This window comes from Acromyrmex echinatior, chromosome 9 (assembly GCF_024713525.1).
Source record: "Acromyrmex echinatior isolate Ae372 chromosome 9, ASM2471352v2, whole genome shotgun sequence".
NCBI lineage: Eukaryota > Metazoa > Arthropoda > Insecta > Hymenoptera > Formicidae > Acromyrmex > Acromyrmex echinatior.
The window spans coordinates 10,496,717-10,511,043 of record NC_141860.1 but is presented as its reverse complement, the minus strand read 5'-3'; the positions used below and the strand labels follow the sequence as shown (position 1 = coordinate 10,511,043).

General features: G+C 36.2%; 2 protein-coding genes across 8 annotated transcripts in view; both read left to right on the top strand.

The window, feature by feature from the left end:
- Positions 1–14,327, top strand: part of twin (CCR4-NOT transcription complex subunit 6-like twin) — a 292,189-nt gene that overhangs the window by 2,069 nt on the left and 275,793 nt on the right. The gene's annotated exons all lie outside the window — the stretch shown is intronic.
- LOC147908614 (CCR4-NOT transcription complex subunit 6) overlaps positions 1–14,327 on the top strand; it is a 361,019-nt gene that overhangs the window by 233,402 nt on the left and 113,290 nt on the right. Inside the window, exon 5 of one of the 7 annotated variants that reach the window (XM_087409731.1) lies at positions 9,075–9,101. The exons of 5 other annotated variants lie outside the window; for them this stretch is intronic. In XM_087409731.1, coding sequence (XP_087265857.1) covers positions 9,075–9,086 — 12 coding nt within the window. In that variant the 3' untranslated portion in view covers positions 9,087–9,101. Of the gene's footprint in view, positions 1–9,074; positions 9,102–14,327 lie in introns of those variants that run through there. One more of the 7 variants, XM_087409737.1, reaches the window with a different exon arrangement.

The following is a 14,327-nucleotide window of genomic DNA, read 5'->3' as shown; positions in this document are numbered from 1 at the left end:
ATTTCGCCTCGCGTTACTTTTGTCTCCGACCAAGCAGAAAACGGGACACACATTCACGAAGATCATTTCATTGTAAAGAGAATTTATCGTGTATACACCGCGTAGGCGAATTGAAATACGTTGTTAGCTTAGGAGGTGTTGCGCGAGAGCAATTTTACGAGGGCACGTGTTATGTCGCGAATATATATAATTCTGCAGAAGATATATTGGATAGATATATTGATACATAATTTACATAAAAATAAATGTAAAAAAAAAAAGAAAGGGAATAATATATTTAATTTCTATTAAATAGAATAATTCAATCTTATATATGTGCAATATAACGAGAGATAAAATTTATTCCTTGTTTTTTATTTCCAGAGAGAAATATAATCTGATACAGCTTAAATAATAATTAATTACTGTGATATTACAGTTGATATATATATTATATGTGTATCTTTGTCGTATAATAAGTATTTAATGCTTAATATGTTATTAATTATTATAAATTCTACATTTATTCCTATTTTTAATGGAAGGATAATCATATTCAAGCGCGACGTTTTAAATTGATTTCTGATTCCTTATTAAAGACCCTGTAATAAGGAGTGGAACACATTTCTTTCTCTCTCTCTCTCTCTCTCTCTCTCTCTCTCTTCAGAGCGGTACTTACGTTGCGGTATTATATTAACATTTTATTAAACGTCGTCTCCCCGATCCGACTATAGCCGGTGAGTTAAAGCGGTCGATTTGCATAGTCATGCCGCGTTATAAGCTCGGAAAGCCGCGCCCGGCAACCGTCGTCGCTATGCTCATCGTCTCCCGTTGCTGGCCTGTTGCTAGTTCGTATCTACGCTCGGCGAGTACTCGCATTACAATACCGTTTGCAACTAGCGCGTGACTTATTACTCCAAGCCAAGAAGTCATTCCGAAGTTCAAACGTTCCACCCATCCGGCAGCTGCCACGACGGCAGCTTCAAGATCGCGATTAGGATATGCTGCATGTCGAGGCAATCTCTACATCGGCGATGATATCAGAAGGAACGTGTAACGTGTCGAAACATGATCTTCAATAAAATGCTTGCAAAAAAATTCATTGTATTATTTTCAGTCCAAATTCGTATCATATTGTTCATTTGTGCATTTTCATTTGTGAACTTTCATTAATTTGATTCGCTAATTTTGATTCAATTTTGATAAATTATTACTTCTCTACATTATACTGTACATGCGTATAACATAGTAATTGATTAAAATCGTTTTTCGTTCTTTACTAGACTATACAGATTTGTTAAGTCTTAAGAAACCTTATATTCACGATGAAACATGATTAACAGCAAAGGCAAACGGTTTCAAATTCTAAATAACGATGAAATTCTTAAAGCTGAGATACCGTAATGTTAAAACTAAAGTTTCAATTAACATTTCTTCAGTGCTGAAGTATCGTAAACGTTTCAAAATCGAATCGTTTTCGCGAAATGGGCTCCCGACGAAAGTTTCGATGGGAGTTTTGCTCTTTGCCATCGTTGTCGAGAACAGACTGTTTTTTGAAGCGTGAATTTAATCGAGCTTCCCATCGACTGGCCGGATGGACTTAAACGACCAGATCCGCCGTCTTCCTGGTACATAAATCCCGCGGCAATCCTCTTCCACGTCAGGTTGTAACCCTGAATGCGCTCTATCGCGAGATACGCTTCACTACCACTCTGGGTGAGCACAAGTGGTGTTATACCCTGCAACGGTTCCTCGACGGACTTACTTTCCGCGCGTGTCCGCGTCCGGAAATTGCTTGTCCGCGGTCGCCGACACCCGCTCGACCCGAAAGACGACACTTTCTGATTATGAGTGATATTCGTAATGACGGATATTCGGAAACCTCTAACTGCGAGAAATCCAATTTATAATATCTCAATCATCATGCATTGTCGCGGTCGCCTTTTATTCGACAATTAAACATTTCGTAAAATATAATTATTTTATAAATAAGGTGAAATTTATATGCATATTGATATAAATATTATAAATATGTAATGTATCGAAAATTTGAATTTTATATTAATTTGAGACGGCACTGCATAATAAATATCATTCTTAGTTTTATATTGAATATCAATTATTTTATAAACGGTAAAGTTTGGAGTAATACGAATTTAAAAATTTAATTAATCTTCAATTATAAAAGATTCTTAGAACACATCTAAAATGCTCTCAATTTATTCATGTATTTGTATAAATCAATATTGTAAATATAATAATCCTTATACTCTTTTCAATATATTTTTCCTTGCAAGATTAAGAAAAAAAATGATATATTTATATATGCAGCTCTCTATTTCTAATAATCAAATGTCGGAAAACTTGAATATAGCTTTTGCTTGAAAAGAATTATAAGAAATTACAAGGAAAGAATTCTGGAGAACTACAATCTGTAATGTTCTAAATATTGTATTTTCGTTCGATTCCTCTGCAAAAATTCTATCATTTCTTTTGATATTTTAAACAAGGACAGATTAAAGGCTCGAAATGCAGAACTTCACAGAGAATCCATTACTCGGTTCTTCTCTAGAGCGAGCTTTCCTTTAGAATCGCCTTTCAGAAAGTTGGAAGCCGGTAATGTCTAACAATCAATTACCATTCCAATCGTCATGCAATCTAAAATGGATCCGCAGCATTTCATCATTAACCTTTTCTCCGCGCGATGAATAAAAATTCTTTGTTTCTTTCAACATTTCTGTTGTTGCGTTTTGCCTATTAGTCGTTGCGATTGTTTTCGAGAGAGAAAAACTGTGGGTTTGTTATTGTTCTCCTCGACAGTGCCCGTCGCGAAAAAAACACCTTCAAACATGGCTCGTTGCAGTTTACCACAATCAACGTGTCAGCATGCTCTTTATTCGAACCTCTTTTCTCTCTCAATTTACGATTTTATTCTTCAACGTGAATATATGCAGCTGCACGCTATTATGCGTCGCTTGATTAAGCGCCAGAAGCAGATTTATTCGGATGAATGCGAAAAATCAGATGTAATATTTTTGAATAATGTTGTGTGTGAAAATGTATAACTTATTATAATATGCTTAAAATACTTAATACTTAATTAAATGAGATAATAGGATATAATATATATGAATATGTAACGAATATAATGATACAAAACGAATTTCTTTGTCATGAGACGTGAATATTAAACTATTCGTCATGTGATCCAGATTTGTTCTTCTCATCACTCAGTTCTCTTAGATGTCTCCATTACCGTCGTACAATTAGGTGAGAGTGTAAGCGGGTCGGCGTTTGTTTCTGCTGTTAATTGCCGACGAGCGTTTGACGTAACGGGAGCAGTACGAGATGTCTCGTGTCTCAGAAACCGCGCGAACTTACACGAATCAACGGAACACCTGTAGTACGTTTGTCCATACATAAGTTCGGGATTAGTTAATATATTTTATAGAACAGATGAATGTTTTAGAAGACTAATAAAAATCGAAAGATTATTCAAAATTATTTACTTTATATTTCATACTACTTTAACAACAGTTTTCAATTTCGATTTAGATGAATAAAATGATCAACTTAATATATCCATTTGATATAAAAATTTTCAAAATACCTAATTTCTAAAAAATTAAGTTACATATGAAAAAAGAGAGGTCACTAGTGTGTTTTTCAATTACAGTTTTAAAAATCTAGTTTGTCATTTTTGAACTACTCGGATCACTATCTTTAAGAGTTCCATGGATAAAGGATTAAAAGCACATTACATGTCCCTGAACGACTTCCTTCATTCCTCTGCTGCTCCTTGTTTCTCGTGTCTTTCTATTGGTCGCACATCTTCCTCTCATTATCCTGTCGCGAGACTTCTCCCGTGCTACCCACGCACGACAGGGAGGACCCGTTGGCAAACGTTAATGCCCGTATAACAGTATTTATTGCCCAGGCTCCGTCTTTCTTTCTCTTTTTCTCGATCGTCTCTTCTCCACCCATAAATACATACGCACAATACGTCGTTAGGCGATCGCTCGGCCCCGGAAATAGACCGTGACCGAGTGCTGCGCCCGAGACAATCCCCGGAAGAACGTTCAGACGACCAACACTACACCACCACCATCACCATCACCATCACCATCACCGGAAGATTAACCACCGACGGCGTGCCTACCTGCATGCGCGCAGAAGTACAAGTCTTTCCTCTCTCTTCCACTTCTCCTTCTTCTCCTCCTCGTCTTCCCTTATCTCCGGCTTTCTGGATCGTCTAACGGAAGCCCGTATTAAGTTACGCTCTAAAGATACCGCTGGCCATCTCGTGACGATGATATTCGCTACGTGAACACTCGTGCGATCAACAGTAGTAGCCGCGTCCGCCTGATTATTGCGGATGGGATAATACCGTCGGCGTATCGGAGTCGAGTAACTTTAATGCGACGGACCTCTCTTTAAACGGTATTTCGTCTGTTACGTTATGCTACCGATAGTGAAACTATGCCGAGCGGAAACTGTATCGTGAAAACGCGTTAACTGTTATGAAATTAACTTCTCAGTTAGATATCGGTTAGAAAAGTTCGCGGAATTAGCAATGTAGTAGGTATCTGAAAATAAATGAAATTTTGCATGAATAAGTTAAAATTTATTAGAATTTAAAATAATATGAGAGAGAAAATAATTTGAGGGAGAAAGAGAGGGAGGGGGAGGGAGAGGAGGATGAGGGAGATTTGTTGTTGCAAACGTGTAATTTCGCCAATTGTAGCGGTTTCTCTTAGCCGGAGAGATATAGAACAAATAGAACGCTCTTTGTGAAGAAGTGTTCTAAGACATTAGGCTGAGCTGCGATCTAGGCGCGCTACTAAAAGGTAATCGCGAAATAATACATAGCGGAATTACATTCCACTGTACGGGGCCGTGCGGCTTTTGCCGGTGTATTATTACGAATCGCCCGGAGAAACATTGCGCCGTAGTAACACCTATTTCCAACGTAGAGAACGAAAGAGCGTCCGTCCGCGCCCTTGTTCTTAATTAGCACCCTGGAGGGATGCTTATTACCTCTCATTGTGTATCTCGACGAGAAAGGGACGCGAAATCCGTGCCAGAGGACGAACGCTGTGCGGGCTGCAATTTCTTGCTTCAGCAACAACACTCTTCAGCGCTCTCGTTACTCTACGTTTTGTTAAAACATAAGCGCGCCTCGTAATTTTCTCTGAACGCGATATCCTCATATAATTGTGCGAGAGACTGCGGCAATCAATGATCGAACTCGCAAAATGCATCACGTACAGGTTGCGGCTCGAGATCGTTCTGTTCATCCGATCGAATTCTGTTTCATCCGTCAAGATAAGCCGCACATGTAGCTTGCGCGAATAACCGCACTTTCACATTTATCGCGTCACTTACTGTACTCTGATAAGGCTCCTTTCCTGTTATCTCCCTGTCGTCGCTTCGTCATGCAATTCCATGGTTCGGTAACACATCGTCATGTAATCGCGAGCAGCACCATAATTATTATAAACGTGTTTAATCAGTGCAGGTGCATTCTGAAAGAGACTGTCATCATGATCGATGAAGACAGTACCGACTTCAAACGGTTGCTGAAGAGGAAGAGCGAGACGATGCGTAGTTAATTAATTTCTTCTCGTCTACATACCTCGCGGCTTCGTAGTTACTGTTGGTTTTATTATATACAGCGGTCGTACTAGTCCCCCTAATTAATATAGGAGAGCCTGCGTCTTGGATCAACGTGGGTGCCGCCGTCGCCGCAATTTCTATTTCTTTCCGCTCGGTGTTTAATGTCGACGTTCGTAGAACCCTGGGACTCGCCACGCCACATCGTGCAGCTCCCGATACACCACCGGGCGTAATGCGTGTGTTATTACGTTTATCATACGAAGATTTACCCGAGGCAAAGGCGAGAGTGTGCATGCGCAAGTCGCGTGATGGTAGAGAAACAATTTCTTATCCCAGGTCCTAATTAATGCGCGCCGCGGCGGAACGCCGCGCCGCACCGGCTGGGATCTTGATCGAAGATGCCGCGCCGCGCCGCGCCGCGCCGCGCCGTCGCTGGCATGTATGTGTGCGGTCGCGCGGGCGAATTAAACATTGTTGCTAAATTAATGCCGCCTATCCGTGTAATTAATGCCCGACGGAGCCGGACATTTTTCGCCGGGATATCTCGTGTCGAGCAAAGCATAGCTCGACTCGGGGCGTCATGTTGCTTGCGTTATCGCGGTCGAACTCGTGCAGCGTGTCTGCGTAATACTACCCGCACAGCGCGTTTGCCATTAAACTCGTTCCAATTTAATTAAAGTTTGTGTTTCGATGCGGTGTTTTCAAATCCACAATGTGTAGATTAAACCTTTCAGTTTGGAGTGTAACATCTAACGAAATCCAATCTGCAGATCCGCATTTATCATCTTAAACATTAAATTTTATCTTAAATCGTATTGAAAATATTGTTTCAACTTTATTTTGAGCTTTAATAAAAATATCATATACGGTTTTCGAGCAATTTGTTCATTTATTAACTAAAATATTTGAAAATTTTATTTATAACAGATTTGTATGATCTATTAAACGTTCATTTACACGTGCACTCGTGCGAAACAATTATGGAGAACTAAACGTTGATTTTCCACTGAAAATCAGTCACTCTTGGAATTTCAGCAACTTTAACCGCGCTGTATTAACATTCAACGGGCGGTGCTGCGTCGCGACGGCGCTATGCTAAATTACTCCAACAGGAAATAGCAACTAGGTCAAATCGCTAAACGTGGCGACGGCTAGTAGTCCAAAAATTCGATGGAAAAACGCGTTCGTGCAGATATATTCGTAATTGTTGTTTTACATCCACGGAACATAAGATTTTTTAAAATTTATATATATATATAAAATACACACACACATTATATATATATATATATATATATATATATATATATATATATATATTTATGGATAGATGAGGAAATGAGGGTATAGAGGATGATCCTGGCAACTTCCCGTGAGAAGTTTCGGACGCGCCCGAAGGCGCGGTTTTCCGGAGGAACTGCTTAACTATAACGCATCCGCAATGTTGCTCGTATATGCAAGTAGTGTACTGCTTCTGTTCTCTCTCTCTCTCTCTCTCTCTGTTCATCTATCTATTTCTCTTCCTTTCTCTCTCTCATTCATTCACTTCGGAGTTCCGTACTTCGTTATGGAACTTGGACGCTCGTCTTTCCGAAGTCGCTACAGGCTTTGTTTTCAGTTAACTCGCGGAGTAACCGCCAAAAGTTGAAGCTCTGTGCGAGTTTAAAGAGGCCGCTGCCACCATGTCGGTGACGTAATGTAAACTTGAGAGTTTCTTCTGGTTATTCCGATTATCCACGTTACGAAAATCAAGTCATAGATGTATATAGTGCATAGTGGTTATTATTATGCTAAACGATTTATTATGAATACAAGATAAAAGTACCTAATACAAAATACTTCTGTACATTACTTCAGATAGTTTAATTTAATACATAATCTTTTATGTATATCTTAATGTTAGTCTTGGATTTTAAAAAATTTCTATTTTATTTCCTTCTAAATGAATTGAATATATATTTTGATTAAAAATTAAAAATGTAAAATAAAAATTAACACTTGTTAGAAAATTAAATTTTCAATAAAAATTATAGAATCCTAAAAGATTATAAATTTCAAAAATCGTGAAATCCTTTATAACAATGAAAAAATATTTAAAATTGAGATGTTGGACTCAGAAGTTTAAATAGAAAATAATACAATAAATTTTAAAAGTGCAATTACATTGGTTTAAGTAAAATGCATAAGTGAATCAATAAGATACCAAATTAACAACATTCTGAGGATAAACAGTAATATCGCACACACATGATTGACAATTAAATAGGCGAGAATACTTCACATGAAACAACTCATTTAACTCATGTTCGATAAATAGAACGTAATCGTAGCGTGCAAGTGTACGGTATTAAGTTTCATCATTCAGTAGTGAGAGATTTATGCTCAATTCGAGGTTAAGATAGCAACTATTCTGTAGGCGGCTGTCCTAATTCCGGATATAATTGCTTTTCTCTCGGGTATTTAACCGGAATGAGTGGTGGAGGAGATATCTCGCAGCGCAATGTGAAAATTCAAGGCGTGGGCGAGAAATGCCAAGACAATACGTTTTATTGCGCGCAACGTAGACGAAGCAAGGCAACTCGACGTAGATGAAGATTATGCCAGTAATCTTTTAATTACCTTGTTTTATTTTTTCCTCTGCATTGTTGCTTTAAAGAGACGGCCGCCAGAGATGCATTATAATAATGGAATATGCACGCTTGCTCTTCCGACAATGAGCCATTTTTGAAATGCGTGTGTAGCGAGCCTTAAAAAACTGCTGAGATTTTGCAACAAAGACACCAATTATTTATTTTTTACGAGTTTAATCATGGTTGCCACAGACCAGAAAACCGGGAAAAGCGGGAAAAGTCAGAGAAATTGAAATTGGTGACCGTGGAAACTGAGAAAAGTCAGGAGAAAATGTAAAAAAGTCTGAAATTTTGAAATTTACTCACAATTTCCTTAAACTGCTCCTATTCCAAATAATTGTTATAATTTTTTAAATATTATATCTGCCATTTATAGTTCAAAACATGCACTTTAAACGATTTTTAACAAAATAATTCAAATTTTTATTTTATTTAGTATTTTTATTTGATCTCTCTTTTTCGTCGTAACTACATTCTTTTTTCTAAACTAATTAATTTTTTGCTGGCTTGAATTTACACCTAAAATTTTAGTATGCTGCTAAGCTTTTTTTGCGTTTTTAATGATATAGCTTTCCTACAATGCTTGAGTCTAAATGTTAAAATTTACATATTTTATATTAGTCATGGAAAATTTTCCATTCTTATCTAGAAAAGTCAGGAAATTTTTTAATTCTTTTTCTGTGGCAACTCTATTAATGTTGAGTTGAAAAAGTCAAAATATTTTTAATCTTTTATGTTCACGGCATAGTAGATTACAGACATTAAAGCGTAAAATATGTTAAAATGTTTCTATATATGTTATGTTTTTATAAAAACAAAGTTGTAAATGTATGCATTTTTCTGTTTCAGGTACGTGACTGAAAGAAACTTTTATGGAATATATGTGGTGAGCGAATTATCATAGTTTTTGTTATTGCATATTGTATCATTTTGTAAGAGCATGATTGTGCGACAGCGATATGCATTTTTATTATTTCATTCGATCTGAATAATGTACGTGTGACCGGTACATTGTGACAGAAATATTCCTAAATTATGAATCATGTTTGATATCCTTTCTTTTGTTGCTGCAAGAATCCTCTATTATTCTTGCACAGCGTTTTCGTTTCATGACGGTTTAATTTCGAATTTGGCACAGTTTCAATGGCATCCACTGTCGCACATGGAGAAGTCTTTATGTCTCAATTTTCTGTGACAACATATGAATATCTGGCTTTTAAGATCGCCGACCACTCATAACTGATTTCATTAGTCGGAATTTATCACTGCGACGTAAATGACATGCCGATTTCCAACGAAAACACTTTGCCACAGAATTTGAGCAGTTATCGTATTTTTAACATAATTTAAACCACGAAAGTTGGAATTGTGATAGTAAGAGTTTGATACAAGTTTAAACTGTAAAATAGAATTTTTAAAATATAAATAGATAGAGTTACCGTCTACAAAATACAATAATTTAATAATAATAATGAAAATGATAATATAGATGATATTACAATAATGCAAATCTAATTAATTATTTATATATGGATTGTCTGAAAATTTTATTGGACCAAAAAAAATCATGTCGAACACTGAAATTGATTGCTAAAATGTTAAAACTTTCTGTAACATTGCTTGATATTTTCATGTAATATGTAATTATTTTGATGGTCCAACAAAATTATTTTTAGATCCGTACCTATAGCTAAATTTTTAAATAATATTTTTTTCAGTAAAATCGATTTTTTTTGTACGAAAGTATCTGGAATTTTAAATTATAATATTATATATCTTTTAATTTATAAAGCAGCAATAAAAATTTAAAATATTTTCTTGTAATAGATATAATTTTATAACTATTTAATTAATGAGTTATTAAATTTTGAAACTTGAATTGATAAAAATTCTCTTTGGACATATTTCCCATTGTGGAAACTTTCATGCTATGCAGAAAATGTCTAGTCGAATAATATATTCATTAAAACGCACTTCTCGTCGCAAAGATATTTTTTTTTAGTTCTCGCACGCGGAAAAACGCAAGATTTTTTATGCCGATGTTTATTTTGAAGCAAATGGGCGTTCTGTTTCTTCACTTTTTTTTCTATTCCATTTCGGCGTTATGGCAAGCTCGACGATGTGAGAGAGCATCTTCCCGAGTTTTTTTTTTCTTTTTCATATTTTTTTTTGTCACGAGCATCCACGCGTTTCAATATTTCTGTCTAGAGCAACGTTACTTCCTATGCATTCGAGAGCCATGCATCGCGTATATACGTGTACTCGTGCCGCACTTGAACTTGCATTCCACGCATGCCACTCTACGGTTTCCACACAGGCACTTCCTTTAACTTTCCCAACGAAACCCGATTTTCATTTCGCGGGTGACATGTCGAGTCGAGTGACGACGAGAGCTACACTAGTGGAATTAAAAATACATAAATTATGCGAAAGAGAAAGACGGAGATAGAAAAGCACATTTATTAGTGTTTCAGGAGAATTATTCGAGGACGCATCGACAAATTATAAAAGTATAAGAGACTTTAGTAAACACGAGATTTTTAAGTGAATTAAATTTTGCAGCAGTTTTTTTATGAACGTAATGTAAAATGTTTGAAAAATCCAATAATCTACGTTAGAAAATTGTAGAAGGAAAATAACATTCTAAATAATGGTAATTAAAATTATTTTAAGGTCGTCTTGGTTCATAACTAAGCATCGTTCATGATTAATTTCCTAATTTGGAACAATAATTTGATTGATCGAAATTTAATTCCATCTCCAATGACGTTCTCCAATTTTGTGCATAAACTGATGGGGTAATTTTGATAAATTATTACTGCAATATTAATCCGGTTGCCTACCGGATTGTGAATTGCAAATATAGACGGATATAATCAATTACATTAGCAACTAATTAATCTTGAATCGTGCGCGTGTTCACGTATCGTTATGATTAAATACGCAGTCACGTCCAATAGGGGGAATTAAAACTCAATAATTTCCTTGTTATCGTTAATCTACAAGAGATATTAGAGAAGAAGAAGAATGTCAAATTGCAATATTAACGGATCAATCGAGTGCATGAAACTTAGGAGATGAAATGTTACACATTAATGATGAAAAATCTGATTTGAAACGTCTGATTTGAAATTCATTTAATTTTTGTAATTTCATAAAAGGCTCATCGAAGGCTGCTTTCGCGCAGTGTTAACAAATTAACGTGACCTCGGACATTATTCATGTCACGTGGCATAAATAATAGGATCGAAAAATGATAAAGTTTAAATTTGTATTCGCGTTTCGACACTAGCAAGACGTAAATATATACGAGCGCGATACGCCCGCGCCGGCATGATGTATTATCGGGACCATTCGGGAACGCGACACCGAAACATCTATCACGACAGGGTGGGGGCAGGGCAGGGCAGGGCAGAGGAGATCTTTGGGTATTATCGAACAACGCCATTGTCCACGTTTATAATGATCGAACGAATTGGCCAGCGGCGATGTATTTTGTCGCCCGGCCCAGCGACGCACACGCGCGCAGCTGGCTGCACGTAACGAGCCCCGGGGTCAGCGTATTTTTAAGCAGCCTTCATTTATCACGCTACCGTAAACAACCCACGCGATCCGTGATTCAATTTGAAACACGATGCGTATTATAGATTGGTTGCGGGCCAGTTCATTCCGTTTCGTATTCGATCTCACCAATAATGGTCGCGATTGAGGGGGACTGATGTATTGGATTAGTATTACGAGGAAGGGAAGATATATTAACGGTACACTAAATAGTATAGTAAATATTTATTCCACTTTGGGAATATTTTTGTAAGAATAAAGAGAATTATTTAGATATCTTTTATATCATATGTATTATATCTATGATAGATTATAGATTATAGATATTAATAGATAATTATATGTCTTGCATAATTAAATTCTTGTTTTGTATCATATAATAATATGATTTAATATATATGTTAAATTATATATTTTATACATGAGCGCCGGCAGAATCACTTCCAGGGAGGTGCACTCAAAAGAATTTAAATTCGAGCGCCGACTGTAATAACTTTTTTAAACTGGAAGTGTGCAAATGAAAATTCGAAATGTGCAATCGAATGAGCTATAGAAATTTTATTTTTTTTTTTATGTTGAGGGACTAACTTTACAACGGTAATATGACGAACAAATTTGGACAGCAACCAGATGATCCGAAGTTTTTGTTTCAACATTGATTTTTATAAAATGGATTTCCCAAAGTTTTATTACAAATGTTAATTAATATTTGCATTGAGTTTCTTGTTCCATTCCAAAAGTTATTCCATGTTACGCGACTTCTTTTTTTTCTTTGGATCTTCTTCTCTCTTTCGAACTTATTTTATAAACCAAGAAGTGCAAGCACACCGCCTTGTACCCCCTCACGGTGCCCATGATTTGATATATACTAAATTATTGTATATATATATATAAAATAATAAAATACAAAAATAATAAAAATAATTTCTAAATGATATTTTTAAGTAAAAATAAATGTCTTAAAATTAAATGTCCGATTATGTAGTTACAAGGTTTAATCAACTTTTCATATCGTTACCTTTTCTAATTGTTATATGGAAGATATCCTGTTTTGATTATCTCAGAATCGCGTTTCCCGATTACTTCTCTTTTTCAGACACGCGTATTAAAGTACGAAAGTGCTCATGTGAGAATTGCCACGTTTGCCCTCGTCGTAAGAGTTCGTTCAACAATTCTTAGCGTCGTCGGCACGCCACATGTCGTGTCGCTCGCTCGCAAACTCACTGGCTCGTGTTAATAATCCACGGAAGCGTGCACTATCGCCAAAGCGAATACCGGACCTAACGCTAATTTAAATATTAAGCCATGCGAAGCCGATGCTAATAACAATGGCGGTTGTTCGCGCGTGTGCGCGTGTATACGCTGTTTCCTCCCGCAGCAGTTACATTTACATAATTGTATTCTTTTTTTTTTCTCTCTGTATTTATTCGTTCTTTCCGGGCGCAACGGATAACGAAGACCGCGTGTCTATGAAGTTAGCACGGTATTTTATTAATTTTCAAAAAATAATGATTGCTTCGATAGCACACATGTGCCGATAGCGATAGCTAAAATTGTTTAAAAAATGTTTATAAGGCGGAGCAACCTTTGATAATAATTTATTCATATAGAACTGAAGCGGAACATGTCAGAACTATTGTCAAAAATTCTCAAAATTATCGACAGAGTTCCGTGGAGTTCGAATATTCTAACCTGTGAAAAAATTATTAATTATTGGAATTTTGTTCTGAAATAATAATCATATAATAATCAATCTAGCTTAAAAGAAACGGAAACATTTGACAGAATATTCGATGGCATCTGGTACTTTAGAGGAAGTTATGGTCGTGCTGGAACGTGAAGTTAACGCGGCATTTCTTTATTTTTGATTTTTTTTATATTAAAAATACAAATTATTTTGATTTTTGTTATTTTTGAAAGAACAGTAGAACAATGGCAAGTACTACTGGAACGATCATTATATTTTGAAAATTAATAAAATGCTCTCTTCTGTGTGCTGTCAAATGTATATCACATAGGTCACGATTCATATCCGGTATCCCATTATTTCATGCAGTTTTAAACCTGGATTTAACTTCTTTTAATTTATGAGAAACATGGGATTCTGGTAATAGATTCTGCGAAATATTTAAAATCGATTTTCAGTCTTGTGAGATATAAGCGTATAAGATAAAAAAAATAAAAGATATAATATTGCTGAAGTGCAGTCGGCCATGAGATATTCTTCGCTATTCGATTAATAATAATAATCTTAATAATAATCGCATCCATTCTTATTGAAGTGTCGCGATTGGGATCTCGTGATTGAAGTAGCCGCATTCCCCTTTGAATGTGCGAATAGGAGAACCAATCCTCGCCATTGATCTTGTCATATTCTCATTGTGTCAGTGTGGCAAGCTCATTAATATCTCGCGATATTACATCGGCACATCAAATGGCATCGAGATAAGTAATCTGTCAATTATCGATCCCGTTGTTCGTTCTAAACAGTATGAATGTTTCCTCGCAATACGATCTCGTCGCGACGAGAGTGAACAGCAA